The sequence below is a fragment of the Protopterus annectens genome, chromosome 16.part0 (assembly GCF_019279795.1).
Source record: "Protopterus annectens isolate FY-2018-M chromosome 16.part0, PAN1.0, whole genome shotgun sequence".
In the NCBI taxonomy this organism is placed as follows: Eukaryota; Metazoa; Chordata; order Ceratodontiformes; family Protopteridae; genus Protopterus; species Protopterus annectens.
The window spans coordinates 12,785,239-12,806,114 of NC_056750.1; the positions used below are offsets into that span (position 1 = coordinate 12,785,239).

At 40.9% G+C, this 20,876-nt stretch overlaps 1 protein-coding gene across 2 annotated transcripts in view; it reads right to left on the bottom strand.

The window, feature by feature from the left end:
- Positions 1–20,876, bottom strand: part of AK8 (adenylate kinase 8) — a 2,747,949-nt gene that overhangs the window by 966,421 nt on the left and 1,760,652 nt on the right. For both annotated transcript variants that reach the window (XM_044058631.1, XM_044058632.1), the window contains one exon: positions 7,497–7,586. In XM_044058631.1, the coding sequence (XP_043914566.1) occupies positions 7,497–7,586 (90 nt within the window). The remainder of the gene's footprint in view (positions 1–7,496; positions 7,587–20,876) is intronic.

The following is a 20,876-nucleotide window of genomic DNA, read 5'->3' on the forward strand; positions in this document are numbered from 1 at the left end:
GCACTTGTTCTTGGCCAGAACACTTGCTAGTGCTCATGACGAGGTGCAGATAGGCTCGAGTACACAGTATAAACTTTAGGCTGTAAATAAACAAACTCAGTAAGCAAGCATGTTTGGATGGCACAATACAAGGCCAAGTGCAACTTGAAATACATCATCAAGAAGCAGGATAAGCTTAACGAGGAATGTTACGTTTATAAACATTATATTTATATATATATATATATATATATATATATATATATATATATATATTAATCAATTACTGTACAAACACTAGTGATTATAATCATTAACTACAGAAGTTGTCCTATCTACTCAAAAACACATCTACATAACTAAATGAAATTTCGACAAAAGGAGGCGAGATGGACACAGCTACAGTGGAACAAAGTGAGTAAATGTGATGCATGTAAAATTATGGTTTTAAATGCAGAGGAGAGAACAGCGGGAGAAACTGCAAGTAGTGCACATCAGGTGTACAGCGAGAAAATTATATTTTGTACCAAACCTTTTGCTGTTGCCCAAACTACCTATCATTTAAAGAACATACTTGAATCCCAAACTGATGGGTTGTGTAGTTAGTTGGGACTTATTTTCAGTTGTTGCCACTTGTAAACATAAAAAGCTATTTTAGGGGATTCATTTTTCTTAGGAACGCATGTTGTTTACAAAAATACACAGTACACAAATTATTGCATGATCTTCTGTCTCTTCACTTTCTACTAAAAAAAAAAATCTGTTTACTGCCTTTCCTGTAACTAGTCTAGTCCAGACAGAGATTTGCTGTATCCTGGACTATTTGTAAGCTTCTGAGATCTGCTAGTTTTCTCCTCTCCTGCACTTTTACTAGCTTATTAGTCTAGCACTTTACCAGATTTCTTGTAACAATTATTGCAGCATGCAAAAGTGCTACCAGCACTAAACGTTCTACAAGGAAACAGCTCCAGTACTTATCATTAATGTCCACCCCTCCAGGCATGTCTAAAGGTCAGTTCCCCTCTGCTTTCTCCTATTAACCTGGTGAACTTGGGCATCTTGAGGCAGTGTAGCAACTGCCTCATGCACACTGATAACCCTCTCCTCTTACCTTCCAACACTCAGACTTGTGAGAGATGCATTTATATATCCAAACTCGAAGCCACTCACTCTCCAGCCAAGACCGGAATAGCTGGTCAAGAGGAGAAGGTCAAAACTTGCACCACACCACACGGAACACATAGCCCTCCAGAATACACACCAGCACTGCCTTCACATAAAAGCACAAACCACACACCCACCTTCGCAGAAGCTCTCAATAAAAATCTACCCAAACAGCAGAGACCTCCAAAGCAGAAATGCACTCGAACACCACAACACAACACTAATCACGAGACACATAACTCTCCTAAACAGTGTGCCACTCAACCAAAGCCCCTAAGGCAAAACAGCATGCCCAACACACTAGTCATAGGTGACTCGATAGTGAGGCACAATGATGTCCCACTCACTAGGCTGAATAAGAAGAAAGTAACAGTCGGCTGCCTGTCAGGTGCCAGGATCCGCCACATAATGCACGCACTCAGCTCCCTCAACAACAGGTACAAATATGACTCTGTCATTGTACATGTGGGTGTGAATGACCTGAGATGTACCTCCCTGGACTACATGAAGAGAGAGACATGGAGGAGCTCTCGGATTATGTAGCCCAGGCGGGTATGACCCTAGCCCTGAGCAGCCTCCTACCATCACCCAGAATGATACCACAGTACAAGCAGAAAATGACTGATTACAACAATTGGCTAAGTTTCTGGTGTCATTCTAAGGGGATCCAGTATCTATCTGCTTGGAATGACATGACTGACAGACATCGATGTTTTCCCAGAGATGGCCTGCATCTGTCACCCTTGGGCTTCCGGATACTGGCCAAGGCTCTTGCCAACCCTATAGTGCATTTTTTAGGTGGTGTTCCAAAGACCAAATTACCACTGTAACAGCTACAAACAAATGCAATCTGAGGGTCATGCTGTTCAATGTTAGAAGTCTAAATCTCAAAATGTACTCACTCGAAGCACTCCTAAAAATGGAGAACATCGACATTTATGCTGTAATACAGACCTAGTTCAAGGCAGCAGAAAGCACCCCTGCACTACCATGCTATAACTCATTCCACACCTTTCGGCCCCAGAACTTGGACCGAAGCTCCAAAGGCGGTGGTGTTATCATATTCATAAAGGATGTGCACACCTCCAGACTGGTAGCCCAACATAACGCATCAGAGATACTTCAGGTGCAGCTAACATTGGGTAAGACAGCGATTCAGGTCGTAGCCTGCTATAGGTCCCCAACCATGTCCCAAGACTCACACTCCACGTTCCTAAGCACCCTGGAGAATATCAGGGTGACTTTAACTACCCCTCCATTAAATAGGAAAACTACTTGCACTCTACATTTTTAATATAATTCACTAGTCTTTCTTTTTTGTATTTATCTGTAAGACCACTGACATTTAAAGACATTACAGAAAACATCATTGTATTAAAAAGTTATTATTTCCATGTTCTATGTATAACACCTTTTTTGTTAAATGTCCAGTTCCAGCTTTTGTGTTACATACATGCAGTGTTTTACAGGTTGAACTTTTATACAAGGGACTTAAAAACTGTTTTTTCACTAAGCGCTTTTGTCAGTTTATACCTCTAGACTTCCTCAAAATGACTTAAAACACACTCAAACCAATTTAAATATACTTCAATATCTATGACATGATTTCATTGTAACCAGTCACAACTTTTTTCATTATTGACAGCAGTTGAAAATATATATTAATATATATTCATAAAAACAGTAAACAAATTAAATAAGAATGCAATCTAAGTACACTTCCTATTGATATACAATCATTAAGACCTGGAGGAATCTGTGCATTTAATTTTATTTTTTTATTTTTAATTTTATTTGCCAACATAGTTCTTTAAATTCAAGCAGGTCCACCCATGGACTGCCCCTTGGGTCACTATTTAATTCTTCCAAGATCACAAATTGTAATTTATGTAACGGAAACTTTACTATATGTTTAAACAAGGCATTATTCTCATTCCTATTTCTAATATCTCTGGTATGTTTGTAAATTCTTTCCTTTAGTTTCCTCTGCATTTTGCATTTCAATAAAGGGAAAGTTGTGACTGGTTACAATGAAATCATGTGATAGATGTTGAGGGATATTTAAATTGGTTTGAATGGGTTTTAAGTCATTCTGAAGAAGTCTAGAGATATAAAGGCTTTTTAGTCCGTGGTTTGGATCTGTCCTTACAGAAACTGGCTTTAATATTTTAGTCATTTTCTGGTTCTTGGTTGTTTTTTGAACTTTTATACAGTTGTTTCTTGTCATATCCATTTGATCCTATGTCACATCTTACAAAACTTTTTGTTTTATTGAAAACCCTCAAACAAAAAAACAAACAAACCCCCAACACTGCCTAAAACCTAATTTAATACTAACACACAAAACTATATACATCTTCAAATATTGAAGTTTTACCCTGCTAATAGGGACAAATTTCCCAAAATGACAGCCATACTCACACACTTGAGTTAATCTAAAAGAAAGGTTATGAATATTAAAACACGTGGTGCAGCCTGTGCTTTTACCAAGTGCTAACTGGTTTTGTCTTATCTTTATATCTCTCCCAGATGGGAAAACTCCTGAATGCAATGCTTTCAGGGAACATTAGTATCAGATTGTCTCCATGGAGACATAAGGGCCAGATACAGAATTGCTACTAGGCACATATTCAATTGTTAAGAAAAGCCTAATAATATTCAATATTCTTTTTCATTTACTTGCTTTCTCTTAAAATTTGTGGTTTGTATGAAATGCCTTAAAAATCTAAGTAGACCATATGCACAACCTTTCCACTGTCAATTACTCTGATAACTTGGACAGAAAAAGCCATACTCTCCTGCAAGCTGTCAACTTGAAGTGCAAGTTCTGTACTTGCATGTTACACAAATCCAAAAATTAAGGTACAGCTTCAGTTAATACAAAACAAATGTCAAAAATCACTGTAACACTTTTAAACAATTTCTGTAGTAGGTGGATTCATCATTCATGAATCCATTGAATGAGAGATTGTACCCCAGCATTTCCTTTATACACACAAACACACAGACATATGTACCAGCTGCAAAACTCACTGCACCATGGAGCAGGTAAAATACACCAAGATGCTGCAATGTCAGAATTATTATATAGTCCTTAGGTTCATGTTTACATACTCACTCTCCTGAGGATCACAATCACAATTCTTGGAATATCCAAAGGCCCTCTCAAATCCTAGGCCTAACTGTCCTTAATGTATTCAGTAATCCTTTCCTTTATAAGTACTTTCTTCAGTACCCAGTGAATGATACTAAATTAACTGGTTTGCAGTTTTCTGCTGTTACTGCTTCCACTTTTCTGAAAATGAATCACGCGTGGCTTCCCAGTACTCAGGTGCGGCCTTATCCTAACATGACTTTTAATGGCAGTAGCAGGGAATCCCACTGAGCTACACTGCTTTAAATGTATCTACCCTTCAACAGTTTGTTTAAATCATTTGTTGTGTCAATGAACTATTATTATTCCCACCTTCCACCCAAATAAAGACTGCTTTCTGATTTGGTTTGGAAATCTTCCATTTTTCTTTATGAAAATAAAACATGAATCTCTATTCATCTTCACTGATTTCTTGACCCACTTTGTCTTCCACATGATAAGCTGACTGACTGCAGTACAAACTGAAATTTAGTGGTTCAGGTAAAGTAAGAGCAAGTTAACTTGATATAAAACAACACCCAAGTTAGACTACAGGGGTCTATATTATAAGCTTGAAAGCTTAAAAGAGTGAATGCTCTTTTATCAAGCTATAAACATCGAAGCCACTAAAAAGCGAAGACATGGAACAGCAATTTTTTTCCCAGGGAAAAAATTTGCTGCTTCGCAAAAAAAAAAAAAAAAAAAAAAATGCAAACACAAAATAAAGTGGGGGGGGGGGCTTCACCCCCCACACCCCCCTACTTAAATATACCAACTCCAAGATTGCAGCACAGTACAGGAAATGGCAAAGTCCCGAAAACGGCCCAGTGATTTTTTTTCCGCTGGGAAAACAATCACTGTTCCATGCCTTTGCTATTTAGTGGTTTTGATGTTTACAGCTCGATAAAAGAGCATTTGCTCTTTTAAGCTTTCAGGCTTATAATACAGACCCGAATGGAGGTTGCACAATTCCATTCATGTTATCTGTGTTTTGTGACCATGTGGTCTGGAGAAATGTAATATTTATATAGAGGGAAATGTGTCTGTAAGTATTAAGGGGACAGCCTCTTCCATGTGGGAATCTGGAGATGAAATCCCTAAATAAACTCACTCCATGCGGAGATGGCCATGAAGTCCCTAAATAAACAGCTACTGGAGATCTGTGTGTCACAAAATGTGGTTGTCAGTTGATCACAAGTTTAATGAATGGTACCTAGCAAGGACAACATAATTGCAATGGAAAGAATCAAAGGGGGATGAATTTGTGTTTAAGAAAAATATTTTGTTAGATGCTTTATACTACTTCCTTGTTCTGTCATTAAATAGATGATATCTGAAGCCTGAATGTCCATTACCATCTCATCATCTCTGCACCTCCTTGCGCTCACTTCTAATTTTATCACTAAGATACTTCTCTCTACGCTTTCAGCTCTCCCTTTACCACACTTTCCTCCCCTGATTCTATGCCCATAATCCCCCACTTGTACTACAGTTCTCCCCTCTATACCTCCCAAATGACTTCCTCCTATGCCGCTCTCACCAAGCCACACAATGTAAGACTTCTGACTCTACAACTTTATACATATTAATACTAACCTTCTCAGGATGTGCAAGCATTTCCTTATACACATTTCAAAATATTTTACTGTGTAACCTTCATGCGTCATGTTAAATGTGTACTCTTCTGCTCTGTACATTGCTGCTTTTGCTATGTTTTTTCCTAGGCAGAGCCAGAAAATGGCCTGTCTGGTCCATTAACAAATAGTAAATAAATAAATAAACAAACACATAAGCAAACAAATAAATTCATAAATAAAGAAATGCACAAAGAAACAGCCCTCATGATCTGTAGTACTCAATTCTGTATGTCGCTTATTCCTGTGGACAGATTTTGCAAATGTTAAATGCAATTATGCCTTGAAATCAGGGGTGTAGGCAGGATTCTTCCAGAATTCTGAATACAGCCCCTTTCCTCTACAAGTGTAGCAACGTACCCTCAGAAAGTGCAAGACATCTGTATACCTTTCATAACTGGAAAAATATCCTAAAATACAGGCCTAAGCATATCCAGCCAGTTAAGCATACCGACAAAATGCATCTAACATAATCATAATCCATGGTAATTATGCAGATTGAAAAAAATCTAACACATCTTATTGCACAAAATAAACATTTTTTAAAAAGTGCACACTGTGGTGTACATTGCACATGCTGAGCAACATCCATTCTAGGGAGTAATAATTTCTTACTTTGCTGTCCATACTCAATGTAAGGTTTCAGGATAGGGAGTAATAATTTCTTACTTTGCTGTCCATACTCAACGTAGGGATCAGGATAGGGAGTAATAATTTGTTACCTTGCTGTCCAAACTCAGTGTAGGGTTTCAGGACAGGGAGTAATAATTTCTTACTTTGCTGTCCATACCCAATGTAAGGTTTCAGGATAGGGAGTAATAAATTCTTACCTTGCTGTCCATACTCAATATAGGGTTTCAGGATAGGGTGTAATAATGTCTTACCTTGCTGTCCATACTCAATATAGGGTTTCAGGATAGGGAGTAATAATTTCTTACTTTGCTGTCCATACTCAACGTAGGGTTTCGGGACAGGGTGTAATAATTTCTTACCTTGCTGTCCATACTCAGTGTAGGGTTTCTGGACAGGGAGTAATAATTTCTTACTTTGCTGTCCATACCCAATGTAAGGTTTCAGGATAGGGAGTAATACATTCTTACCTTGCTGTCCATACTCAATATAGGGTTTCAGGATAGGGTGTAATAATTTCTTACTTTGCTGTCCATACTCAACGTAGGGTTTCGGGATAGGGTGTAATAATTTCTTACCTTGCTGTCCATACTCAGTGTAGGGTTTCTGGACAGGGAGTAATAATTTCTTACTTTGCTGTCCATACCCAATGTAAGGTTTCAGGATAGGGAGTAATACATTCTTACCTTGCTGTCCATACTCAATATAGGGTTTCAGGATAGGGTGTAATAATTTCTTACCTTGCTGTCCATACTCAATATAGGGTTTCAGGATAGGGAGTAATAATTTCTTACCTTTCTATCCATACTCAGTGTAGGGTTTCAGGATAGGAAGTAATAATTTCTTACCTTGCTGTCCATACTCAGTGTAGGGTTTCAGGATAAGGAGTATTCATTTCTTACCTTGCTGTCCATACTCAATACAGGGTTTCAGGATAAGGAGTAATCATTTCTTACCTTGCTGTCCATACTCAATGTAGGGTTTCAGGAGTTCCCCCAGTTTTGTATCACCTGCTGCTGCTTCCTTTAACAACTGCCCACAGCAAACTAAAAATGAGAATAAAAAGATACTCTGGTAAATTCTGACAGAGGAATGAAAAAAGAATTACAGCCTCCCAGACCACTGAGAGAAACAATGAAGGAAGATGACAAGAAAATCAAAAAGAAATGCAAGAAATCTGAACATCTAATTCACTGTTAGCATATTTTCTTTTCAGGCAGACATACTGTAATTGTTGTAGACATTATCTATTTTTTAGACGTGGTTAGACGCTAAACTAGTGCATCAAAATATCATCTGTATGTCTTACATTATTAACTTCTTAAAGCAAATTGTTACTATTCCTCAATCACAGAGGCAATAATTTATATTAATTTGTAAACGAATATATCATTACACGGTACGGGAAAAAAAAAAAACGCAAGAAAAATTTAAAATATTATAACATTCTATGGTAGCATTTTATTATCATCGGTAACAAATCTGAATTAAGAAAATGCTCACAACTACAATATGCATTAAATATCATAATGGTTTTGTCTCCATCTTAGCATATCTTTCTACTTGTACTTTTTTTAACTGAATTGATAATGTGTGGCTATCACATTTATCTTAGTGGGCAGGAAGGAATAAGTGACTGTGAAATCCTTTTGTGATGTGTCTTAAACCTGGAGCTCAAAAGTTTTACTTCCAGTTCAAGGTTCCTCTGTGCTCCCTGATTTTCAACATCTACATCTCAGCCTCACCATTTACTAACTAATCGGTAAAGAGGATATGAATACAAACATAGGCAAAACCTAAGTGCTAAAACAATGTACCAGTTGTTTACAGACAGAAAGCTCTGATTATTACCAGGTGACCATGGCTCCATTATTGTTTCTGGAGCATGATGGCACAGCTGGCTGGATGGGTACACCCATCCTGGGTGGTGGATCCTGAGCCAGTTCAAGCTGCCTTTCCTGAATCAACCACTGCCAGAGGGCAGGAATAAAGTTGAATGGTTGGAGGGCTATGCAGGGGTGAAATGGGAGTAGCCATGCCAAGCCAGTGATAGTTGCCCCTGTTGGCCATGCAGAATGTGCACTGACAGAGGGGGTTTGCCAGTCCCTACAGTGATGTAGGTGCCCATATGTCCACCCAATGGAAGGGGTGGGGCCTACATTTAGAACATCTGTCATTGCCGGGATTCTGCAAGCAACTTTCACTGCAGGGAGTCCGCACAGAGTACTAAACTCCCCAGTGTTTGCCTAAATAACAATGACTCCAGATGGTTCTCTCCCTAGAAGATCTGAAGGGAGATCCCTCACTTCAGAAACGAACGGGCTTGAGTCTGATATGGCGTGGCTCAATGGTCAGCAGGCAGCAGGGGGGAAACAGTGTTAAAATAATACTTAACACAACAGAATTCCAAAAACAGAAAAAACATCTGTGCACACTTCCAAAATAGTATAACACAAACCACAAGCATGATGGAAAGGACCAGGAGCAGAAACAGATTATTTATATCTTTATTAGCCATCAAAAATAATAAAACAATGCATTTAATGCTAAGAAGATGAAATCAGCGTTTTCATCTGAACACAGACCATCAAAATTGAGTTTCCACTAAATAAATCCTTATATAACCACTATTAACAAAATTAATTAGACCAATGAAAATCAATTAAGAAACATTAATTACAACTTCTGCTGCAGCCATTCTATATAAAACAGCTTATAATAAATCTTAATTTCTTAAACAATCAGTTATGAAGATAAAATAATAAATAAAATCCCATCTAAAAGTATGAAATGAAAGACATTTGAAGTAAATGTTAATAGCAGTAAGTGTACATTTAGTAAACAAATGGATTTTGTACACATTCAATAATAAAGTGCAATAATGAATAATAAAAAAATACCAATAATTTATCTAAATTTTTTAAAAAATAATTGAAAAATGCTAATGTTGTTTGTTAATAACATCAAATAAAAAAACTAATAAATAGTAAAAAATCTATTATTATGCAAACCTGTGTGTGAACTTTCATTAAACTGTACAAAAACAGTTTTTTCTTTTTTTTCTCTCATTTCACTATTTAACATTATCAAAAAATAATAAAATACCATCTATCATAAAATTACAACTTTGCTGGTCTTAATTTTAGTACTGCTGCAATAGATGTACTCTCATTAATACTTGGAGGGTAGTGGGATCACTCTCATTAATACTTGGAGGGTAGTGGGATCACTCTCATTAATACTTGGGGGGTAGTGGGATCAGTCTCATTAATACTTGGAGGGTAGTGGGATCACTCTCATTAATACGTCCAGGGTAGTGGGATCACTCTCCTTAATACTTGGAGGGTAGTGGGATCACTCTCATTAATACTTGGAGGGTAGTGGGATCACTCTCATTAATTCTTGGAGGGTAGTGGGATCATTCTCATTAATACTTGGAGGGTAGTGGGATCACTCTCATTAATACTTGGAGGGTAGTGGGATCACTCTCATTAATACTTGGGGGGTAGTGGGATCAGTCTCATTAATACTTGGAGGGTAGTGGGATCACTCTCATTAATATGTCCAGGGTAGTGGGATCACTCTCCTTAATACTTGGAGGGTAGTGGGATCACTCTCATTAATACTTGGAGGGTAGTGGGATCACTCTCATTAATTCTTGGAGGGTAGTGGGATCACTCTCATTAATACTTGGGGGGTACTGGGATCACTCTCATTAATACTTGGACTGTAGTGGGATCACTCTCATTAATACTTGGACTGTAGTGGGATCACTCTCATTAATGCTTGGAGGGTAGTGAGATCACTCTCATTAATACTTGGAGGGTAGTGGGATCACTCTCATTAATACTTGGAGGGTAGTGGGATCATTCTCATTAATACTTGGAGGGTAGTGGGATCACTCTCATTAATTCTTGGAGGGTAGTGGGATCACTCTCATTAATACTTGGGGGTACTGGGATCACTCTCATTAATACTTGGTGGGTACTGGGATCACTCTCATTAATACTTGGAGGGTAGTGGGATCACTCTCATTAATACTTGGAGGGTAGTGGGATCACTCTCATTAATATGTCCAGGGTAGTGGGATCACTCTCATTAATACTTGGAGGGTAGTGGGATCACTCTCATTAATTCTTGGAGGGTAGTGGGATCACTCTCATTAATACTTGGAGGTTAGTGGGATCACTCTCATTAATACTTGGAGGGTAGTGGGATCACTCTCATTAATACTTGGAGGGTAGTGGGATCACTCTCATTAATACATCCAGGGTAGTGGGATCACTCTCATTAATACTTGGAGGGTAGTGGGATCACTCTCATTAATTCTTGGAGGGTAGTGGGATCACTCTCATTAATACTTGGAGGTTAGTGGGATCACTCTCATTAATACTTGGAGGGTAGTGGGATCACTCTCATTAATACTTGGAGGGTAGTGGGATCACTCTCATTAATACTTGGAGGTTAGTGGGATCACTCTCATTAATACTTGGAGGGTAGTGGGATCACTCTCATTAATACTTGGAGGGTAGTGGGATCACTCTCATTAATACTTGGAGGGTAGTGGGATCACTCATTAATACTTGGAGGGTAGTGGGATCGCTCTCATTAATTCTTGGAGAGTAGTGGGATCACTCTCATTAATACTTGCAGGGTACTGTGATCACTCTCATTAATACTTGGACGATAGTGGGATCACTCTCATTAATACTTGCAGGGTACTGGGATCACTCTCATTAATACTTGGACGGTAGTGGGATCACTCTCATTAATACTTGGACTGTAGTGGGAGCACTCTCATTAATACTTGGAGGGTAGTGGGATCAGTCTCATTAATACTTGGGGGTAGTGGGATCACTCTCATTAATACTTGGAGGGTAGTGGGATCACTCATTAATACTTGGAGGGTAGTGGGATCACTCTCATTAATTCTTGGAGAGTAGTGGGATCACTCTCATTAATAGTTGCAGGGTACTGGGATCACTCTCATTAATACTTGGACGGTAGTGGGATCACTCATTAATACTTGGACGGTAGTGGGATCACTCTCATTAATACTTGGAGGGTAGTGGGATCACTCTCATTAATACTTGGGGAGTAGTGGGATCACTCTCATTAATACTTGGAAGGTAGTGGGATTAAGCCTCAACTACCAATACAACTCTATATTTTAATCTTGTCTCCCAACTACCCCCTCTAAAATCCAATTCAAACGTATCTAAAATAGCAAATTTAAAACCAAAAAAAGTGGAACAAGTGGTAGAATGCTTAAATAAAGCGTTGCTGGTATTCTTATTTCTTATATCGTACTTATGTTTGTAAATTCTTCTGTATAATTTTCTTTCTGTCATGCCTACATAAAATGCTGGACAGACAGAGCATTTGCAATATATACAACCTTACTGGATGTACGTGTCCCATTCTTTAATTTAATATATTTTTTATGTGCGACATCCAAATATACCTTATCACATTCGAAGATATCTGTACAATAGTTAGATCTACCACATTTTACCGAAACCTTTATATCATGGTGTGAAAGTTTAGAATTATTTTTTTTTTCTAAAAGACCTTTAATATTCTCCGCTGTCTTGTAAACAAAGTGGGGTTTGGTCCCTTCAGTAGAAAGTAAGGGTGCTTTCACCTTGAATATATTCCAGTCATTATTCACAATCTTTTTAATTTCATTTGTGTTACTGGACTACTTTAAAACCATCAATCTTTCAAATCCATTAAGCCCCTTTTTATTTTTTTCTATATGTTCATTATCATAAACTAAACCTTCACCTAATAAGAGTTTGTACTTAACTCCCTCTTTTCCAATTTCCTTAGAAATACTCTCCACTATTTGGGGTAACCTCTAGACGTAAACATATAACAAAGTTTCTCTATCTCTGTCTTCAGTAGGTCCCTATTAGAAATCATTCCAGCTATTCTAATACACTGCCCCCTGAATATACCTTTTTTACATGTAAAAGGGTGACAGCTATTAAAGTATAGATACGTATTGGTAAAAGTTGGTTTTCTGTATATATATATTGGATATAAACCCTTTGTTCCCCCCCAAAATAATAGTACCTAATTAATTAATTTCCTTATTGTTGAATTGGTGCGTACACTTTCAAAATGACACAGATGTCTATAAACACTGAATAAAATCTCTTCTTTTTTCAGTCAGCCCATCCCGTAAAATGAATATATTATTTAAAAATCTAAGCTATATTTTTAATGTGTTTAAAAAGTTCCACATTACAGACAGAGATTTGTTCCAAAGTCTTTAAAACTAAATTAGCATAAGTGGGAGCAAATGCTGCCACCATGGCTACACCTTTAATCTGGATATATAACTCTCCTCAAAAATGGATGAAATTATTACACAACACTAATTCCATAAGGTCAGTTAAAAAATTCATTTCAGAGTAAGAAAGGAAGTTACAGTATATGTTAAACTTTCTCGAAATAATTCTAACCTTCTAGTTTTGGAATACAACTAAATTAATCTACTACATCTATTGTAAGAAAAATTATATTCTCATTCCACAGTTCATGTTTCAAATGACCCAAGAATCTTTTAATATGTGTGGACAAGATACAAAAAATCTGTTTCAGGCACCTATATATGTAAGTAGACTTCAAATGTCTTTCATTTCCTACTTTTAGATGGGATTTTATTTATTATTTTTAGCTTCAGGACTGATTATGTCCCTTTAAAAAATGAAGATTTCTTATGAGCTGTTTTATATAGAATGGCTGTAATAAGAAGTTATGTACCTACCATAACGTTCCATGTTAGTTGTCTTCTTCTCGCCTTCTTTCTTGCTGGATGGGTTCGGAGCCGATCCTCGGCTCCGACTCGGCCAATACTAAAGCTCGAGAGCTAATTCCACCGGCTCGAGGCTCCCCTATATCCCACAATGCTAGGCGGTAACTACTCAGATCTCGTTTGATAGCTATACCAAGCAACCCTAGTCTCCATAGAATGGAGTAGGGAAACCCACCTCAAAACAACCTGCATAAAAGGTATAGCAGACCTCAGAAAGGAGAAAAGAGGTGGAAGAACGTGTGGGAATGATGACTTCCAGAGGAAGAACACAAACTGAATTCCTGTCGGTCTGTCCAGGCTTGGGGGAAGGAGGGTGGGACGCAAGAAAGAAGGCGAGAAGACAACTAACATGGAACGTTATGGTAGGTACATAACTTCTTAATGTTAAGTTGTCAATCTCGCCTTCATTCTTGATGGATGGGACCGCGTCCCTAGCACCTTATCCCGGGTGGCCGATCGGAACAGACTCTTGAGAACAGTGGAACCAAAATTGGCACGGCTTCTGGAAACCATGTCCAATTTGTAATGTGAAATGAATGTATGAGGAGAAGCCCAGGTGGCTGCTGCGCAAATGGAATCTATTGGCAGCCTATCCTGAAAAGCTACGGATGTAGCTAATACCCTAGTTGAATGAGCTTTAGGTCTTGAGGGTAGTTTTTGATGTCTGATCTCATAGATGAAGGTAATTGTAGAGGTGAGCCATCTAGAGAGGGATACTTTAGTAACAGGAAGGCCCAATTTCCCTTCTGCATATGACAGAAACAATTGATTAGATTTCCTGAATTGTTTAGTCCTGTCTAAGTAATATCTAAGTTGGCGATGAACATCCAAAAAATGTAGCTTTTGTTCTGACCTGTTCGAATAGTTAGGGAAAAAGACGGGGAGATCAATAATTTGGTTTAGGTTTACTTGAGAGGAAACTTTAGGCAAAAAGGATGGATTAGTACGGAGGGATACCCTATCTTTGTGAAACACTAAGTAAGGAGGACGACTGCACAGAGCATGGGGTTCAGATACCCTTCTCGCTGAAGTTATAGCTACCAGAAAAAGTGTCTTCCAAGAAAGCAACTTCAGAGAACATGAAGCCACCGGTTCGAAGGGGGGAAGGATTAAGGATGCCAGAACCAAGTTCAAATCCCATTGAGGCGGGGGATCTTTGATTGGAGGTTTGAGAAGAAATACGCCCCTTAAAAAGGCTTGAGCCATGATGCTAGACTCTGAAACACCAACATGAAAGTTAGATATGGCAGCCAATTGAACTCTAATGGTAGATGCAGATGATCCTAAATGAAAGAGTTCTGCTAGAAAGTCTAGAATAGACTGGATAAGTGCAGTAAAGGGATCTATGTTTTTTGATGTTGCCCAAAAAGAGAAGCGTTTCCATTTGCTACTACAAATCTTCCAGGTAGAAGATTTATGAGAGGCTATCAAGATATCTCGGACCGAGCGAGATATTGAGGGAAGCCTGGCTAAGGTTGGAATCGGAGAAACCACGCTGTGAGGTTTAGAGAAGGCAGAGAATGGTGCAGCTGACCCGATTGGTGGGTTATCAGATCTGGTACTGGGTCCAGATGCCAAGGCTGCTCCAAAAGGTAACGATGAAGAAACGGAAACCATATTTGTCGAGGCCAGTAAGGGGCAATGAGGATCATTGTCGCTCTCAAGGCGATGGCTTTCTGAATTAGTTGAGATATCAGTGGAAAGGGGGGAAAGGCATATAGAAGTCCCCGGGGCCAATCGTGGACTAGAGCGTCTCTGGTGGGATGGCCTGGTAATGGGAAGAGAGTGAAGAAGTCGTGACACTTGCTGTTTTGGGGAGTAGCAAAAAGATCGCAGCAAGGCTGGCCCCATCTTAGGAATACTTCTTCTAGAACTGATTTCTTTAGAGACCACTCGTGGGGCATGAGAATTGCTCTGCTCAATTTGTCTGCAATAACGTTGGATTTCCCAGAAATGTGCATTGCTATCAGAAAACACTGAGACGAGATCGCCCATTGCCAAAGTCTGAGTGCCTCTCGACATAAAGGGTATGATCTGGTTCCGCCTTGTTTGTTGATGTACCACACTACGGACATGTTGTCCGTTTGAATTGCAATAGTCCCAGTGGGAAGAGAGTCGTGAAGGGCTTGCAACGCTAAAAGCACTGCTCTCATCTCTAAGACGTTTATGTGCAAGTGGCACTCGAAAGGTTGCCACGTGCCTTGGACTGTCCTGCCCTGATAATGCCCCCCCCACCCGATCAGGGAGGCGTATGTTGTCAACATGGCGACTGGGGGGGGGGGAGTGAAGGGTCTTCCTCGGAGAAGTTGAGGTGATGTGATCCACCAAGACAGCTGATTCTTGCATGATTGAGTTATCAATATGGTATGGGACATCGGGAGCTGTTGAAAGGACCATTGAGTAAACAGCATCCATTGGAGGATCCTCATGTGAAAGCGAGCTAAGGGGAGAAGGGGAATAGCTGCTGCCATGAGTCCTAACACCTTTAAAACTAGTCTGGCTTTGACTTTGTTGCATTGTAAGAGAAGGGAAACCTGCTTTCGAATGTCTGACACTCTCTGCTCTGTGAGTCTGGCTGAAAGATTGAGTGTGTCTAAGGTGGCGCCTATAAAGGTAATAGATTGACAAGGCGACAAGGCAGATTTTTCGAAATTTATCGAAATGCCTAGAGCTTGGCAAGATTGGATGGTGAAGTCCCTGGATAGAAGAAGCTGATGTCTGGTAGTGGCGGAAAGAAGCCAGGCATCTAAATATGGAAACACCTGGAATCCTTGATGTCTCAAGTGAGCTGCGACCACTACCATGCATTTGGTAAACACACGGGGGGCTGTAGTGTGACCAAAGGGCAGGGCCCTGAACTGGTAGTGACTGGCTCCCAGCCTGAAGCGGAGATATCTCCTGGAGCGTCTGTTCATCTTGATGTGGTAGTACACGTCCTGAAGATCTATCGAGCACATCCAATTGTCCTGACCCAAGAAGGGTAGAATGGATTGTAGCGTGACCATCCGGAATTTTGTTTTTCTGACATACTTGTTTAAGTAGCTGAGATCCAGTATGGGTCTCCAGTCACCTGTTTTTTTTGGTACCAAAAAGAATTTGGAGTAGATTCTGGATCCTTGCTGGTCTGCTGGGACTGATTGGATAGCTCTTTTTGATAGCAGCTTTGAAATTTCAATGCTGCTTGTTCCCTTAGACCGGGTGGAATGTCTGGAAGGGATCTTTTGGGTTGATATGGGATGTGAATAAAGGGAATTTTGTAACCCTCGGATATGATCGACTGTACCCATTTGTCTGGAGTAAGGGAAAGCCAGGCTTTTGGGTACAGGGATAACCTTCCCCCGACTGCCTCCGAAGGTGGACAGCCGGACAGCCCCTCAGGGATGCTGAAAGGGTTTGTCAGAGAACATTTCTCTGCTACCCTGGTTTTGCGGACCTCCTCTGCCTCTAGGGCGGCATCTATTATTATTCCCCCCTCTGCCTCTAGAGGGGAATCGACCTTGTGCATCAGATGAGACTCCCTGGGATTGTTTGCGGAACCACATCTTTCCTCCCCTCTGACCTTTGGGATAGGGTCTAGAAGGGGTAGAAAAATGAACTCCTATGGCAGAGAGAGTCTTACCTTCTACCTCGCACCTGGTCAATGTATCCTTCACCTGTGGACCAAACAAGGATGATCCATCAAAGGGAGAATTGGTGAAGGACGCTTTGAAAGGGTCCGCAAAGTTGCATAGCCGCATCCAGGCGTGACGTCGTAAGGCGATACCTGTGCCTGCGGCTCTACTCACCCCATCTGCAGCATATGAGACCAGCCGCATGGAGGAGTTAACGATAGAATTCAGGGTTGCCAACTGGGAGTTCATTGTGTCTTTGAACCCCTCAGCTGTATAATCCTTTATCAGTTCACCCATATCCCTGAGTAAATCTCTCTGGAGACGAGTGAAGTGGCATAAGTAATTCAGCGAACGCATTGAAAAGGTCGCTGATGAGAACATCCGGTTGCCGTACCTGTCCATGGTCCTAGATTCCTTATTAGGAGGATGGACAGGAACCGAAGGATCAGCTAACTCCTTCTTAGTGGCCGCAGCCACCACCATGGCATCAACAGGGACACCTTTGGATAAAAAATCTTTATCTCTAGGGGCAGTAATAAATTTAGATGGTCTCCTCGGGGTGGGTTCCACTGAATCAGGAGCCGTCCAAGCCTTCCTTGCCACCACTTCCATAAGGGGGTCAAAGGGAGGGGACACCCAGGAGGTAGAAGGGCGAGAGCCAAACGCCTCAAGATACACTGACTCATCCTCCGAAGGGTTAAGGGCTGGCCAGTTCCCCCTCTGTTTGAGGATCTCAAGGATGTCAGCAAAGGAGACATCCTCAGAGGGGGATCGAGGGGAACCTTCATATTCCTCTAAGTCAGTGTCAGAGGTGATAGACTCAGGGGAATCAATGTGCTTCTTCTTGCACTGCCTCTTCCTAGGGGGATCTCCTACCGGGTCAGGAGAGACCTCGGAAGAGGAGGAAATTACCAATGGGGAAACTTGAGGAGTTGGCTCTCTGCGGTCTGAGACAAGGGGGTGAGTAGAAATCACCGCAGGCACTGTAGATGGGGGGGGCTGAAGGAGCCGACTGTGGGGCAGAACCTGGTTCTAGCACGCTCCTCATGACCTCGAAGGCACCCCTGTCAGGCAAGGCCAGAGGCCCCCGCTCCGAAGAGACAAGGACCTCCCCCGGCACCGACAAGGACGGCTCCAAAGCCGACGTCGGAGCCGAACTCACCAGCGCCAAAGCCCCGAGAGGGAGAGCGGGATCGGACAAGGGTCCGATGCCACTCGCCCCCTCAGAGCAGACGGGGGAAGCTCGCACCGAGATCCCTCCAAGGAGGAGATCGGAGAAGACGACGGAGCTGAAAGGGAAGGTATCGGATCCGATGCACCGACAGTCATGGATCTGACAAGCCCTGGCTCCGAACTCAAAGGAGTCGGAGGAGGGATGTATTGGGGAACGGAAATAGCCACTGACTGCTGAGTCGGGCTATGCAGCATTTGGGGCAGTGCCTCGGACTTGAGAAGTCTACTCACTACCCTTTGCAAATCATGGTCAGATAACCTGGAAGTCCATGAGGAATGAGTTTTATGGCTCCGTTCGGAAAGAAGAGGGGATCCTGGCACCGAATGCACGGAGCCGATAGAGGGGGATCTGGATCTCTTCCTAGACTGTGGCTCCGATAAGAGTATCGGAGCCAACGGAGTTTTTTCAGCCTCGGCTCCAGCCGGAGCTGAGGTAACAGTATGAGGCTTGGAAACATTGGCTCCGGCCGGAGCCGATGTTGAAGCCGACTTAACCTTTCCAGCAGTCGACTCAGAAACCGGAGCCGACTGCTTGGAAGTTTTAGAAGGCTTCCCCAACACAGACTGAGTCGGGGGGCCTTCAGGCTTTAACAAGCCCCGCAAGATTAATTTATTCTTGTGTTCCTGCAGGACTCTAGGGCTAAAACCATGACAAACAGCACAAGAGTCCTGCAGGTGCAAAGGTCCCAGGCAATACACACAAGAAGTGTGACCGACTGTCAGAGACATTTTCTGACAGCACGAGTCACACTTCTTGAAGCCTGAGACCTTAGAGTCTTTTGACATCGTGAAAAGAGTGCCTGAAAACACAAACACACTACAGACACACCCTCTACTGAAGAAATTATTAATATATTAAGGCTAACACAAAGCCACAAACACACATAAAAGCCCTTAACAAAAAACTACTAATTTAGTCACTAAACGACCGGGGGAAGGGGCCGAAGGCCTACAAGTTAAGGGAAGAAAAGGAAGGGAATATAGACCCAAAAAAACAGGGGTCGATTGATCTAAATATTAATTAAACTAAAAAGGTTATGGTATGAAACAAAAAAGGAGTTAAGAAATACCTATTATGGTAAAAACTCTCACTCACCTGTCTGAGCCGGTAGAAAAGCACCTCGTCAGCTATAGTGGCAAACGAGATCTGAGTAGTTACCGCCTAGCATTGTGGGATATAGGGGAGCCTCGAGCCGGTGGAATTAGCTCTCGAGCTTTAGTATTGGCCGAGTCGGAGTCAAGGATCGGCTCTGAACCCATCCTGCAAGAATGAAGGCGAGATTGACAACTTAACATTTAAGGTTTCTTAATTCTTGGTCTTGGTCTAATTAATTTTGTTAATAGTGGTTATATAAGGATTGATTTGTTTAATGGAAACTCAGTTCAGATGAAGTCGGTGTTCAGACGAAAACATTGATTTCAACTTCATAGCATTAAAAGCATTGTTTTATTATTTTTGGTGGGTAACACAGATACAAATACATTTTTTTTCTGCTACTGGACCTTTCCAGCATGCTTGTGGTTTGTGTAGTCCAACAAAATTCTCACAGGTCATTAACAAAGAGTGAGTAGCAGTACTGTGTACACATACACTACCACAGAGTCTGTGGTTATGGACTGTAATTAAACAGGATATGCATCCATTCCTAATCCCTGTCATCAAGTCACTCGACACCCATACTCCTCCTCCCACCAACATACGCACACGTATAAACACCACACATGGTGCACTGTTGAGAGGTGCCCAGTTCCTGAACAGTTAAAATGTGGTGAATGACAACAGCTATGCTATGCAATCAGAAAGTAAGCTTTTGTAATCACTAAACTAAGACTTATCTATTTACGATATCATGCAGCTTCACTCACACTCACAACCCTTTAAATAACAATGGTAGATCCCGCCATATAAATAATCCATGAAGGAAATGGAGGTACACACTTTCTACCTCCCTCACACTGCTTCCTTACCCAAAATCTTTTAAACTGCCACTAGTGCAGTGACCAATAGCGTTGCTCTAAGAGATTCCACTGATTATTGGCGGGATAGATTTGTGTCCCAAAGACTACCTCATCTGTGGAATGTCCATGTCAAGCAGACTACCTTTCTAGCCGTCTTTAAGTGGAACCTGAATGAATGGATGGAAAACAGAAAATACACCCCTGGGATCCCACCTGTGTCCCTGCTGGACAGGGAAACAGGTGCTGACTTTGAGGGAACATGGGCGAAATTCTTGGCTAGACTTATAATGGCCTCCAGGCCAATAGCCTAGTATCATCCTATGAACCTTTGAACCTATGATTCTATAACTAATTACCCCAGCCAGAAGACTGTAAAACAAAGAAAAGTATCTTCCATGTTTTTTTTTGGGGGGGGGGGTTAAAAAAGTGCTCCTCTTCTCTCCCTTCATTAAGAGTATCCATTCTACTTGCTCATGTTATTTATTTATTTTTACAACATACAGTAATAATGTGGCTCATTGTCTACCTGCCCTTCCCAATGGAGATCCCCATTTGACTACTCAAAGCTACCAAAACCATCTTCTTTATTTTTTTTTTTAAACAAGACACATCTTTATTAAATTATCACTTATGACATAGGCAATCATACATTTATATAAATGAAAGCAAACCATATTGACATAACCCTAGCTGCAAGCTTTATACATTAC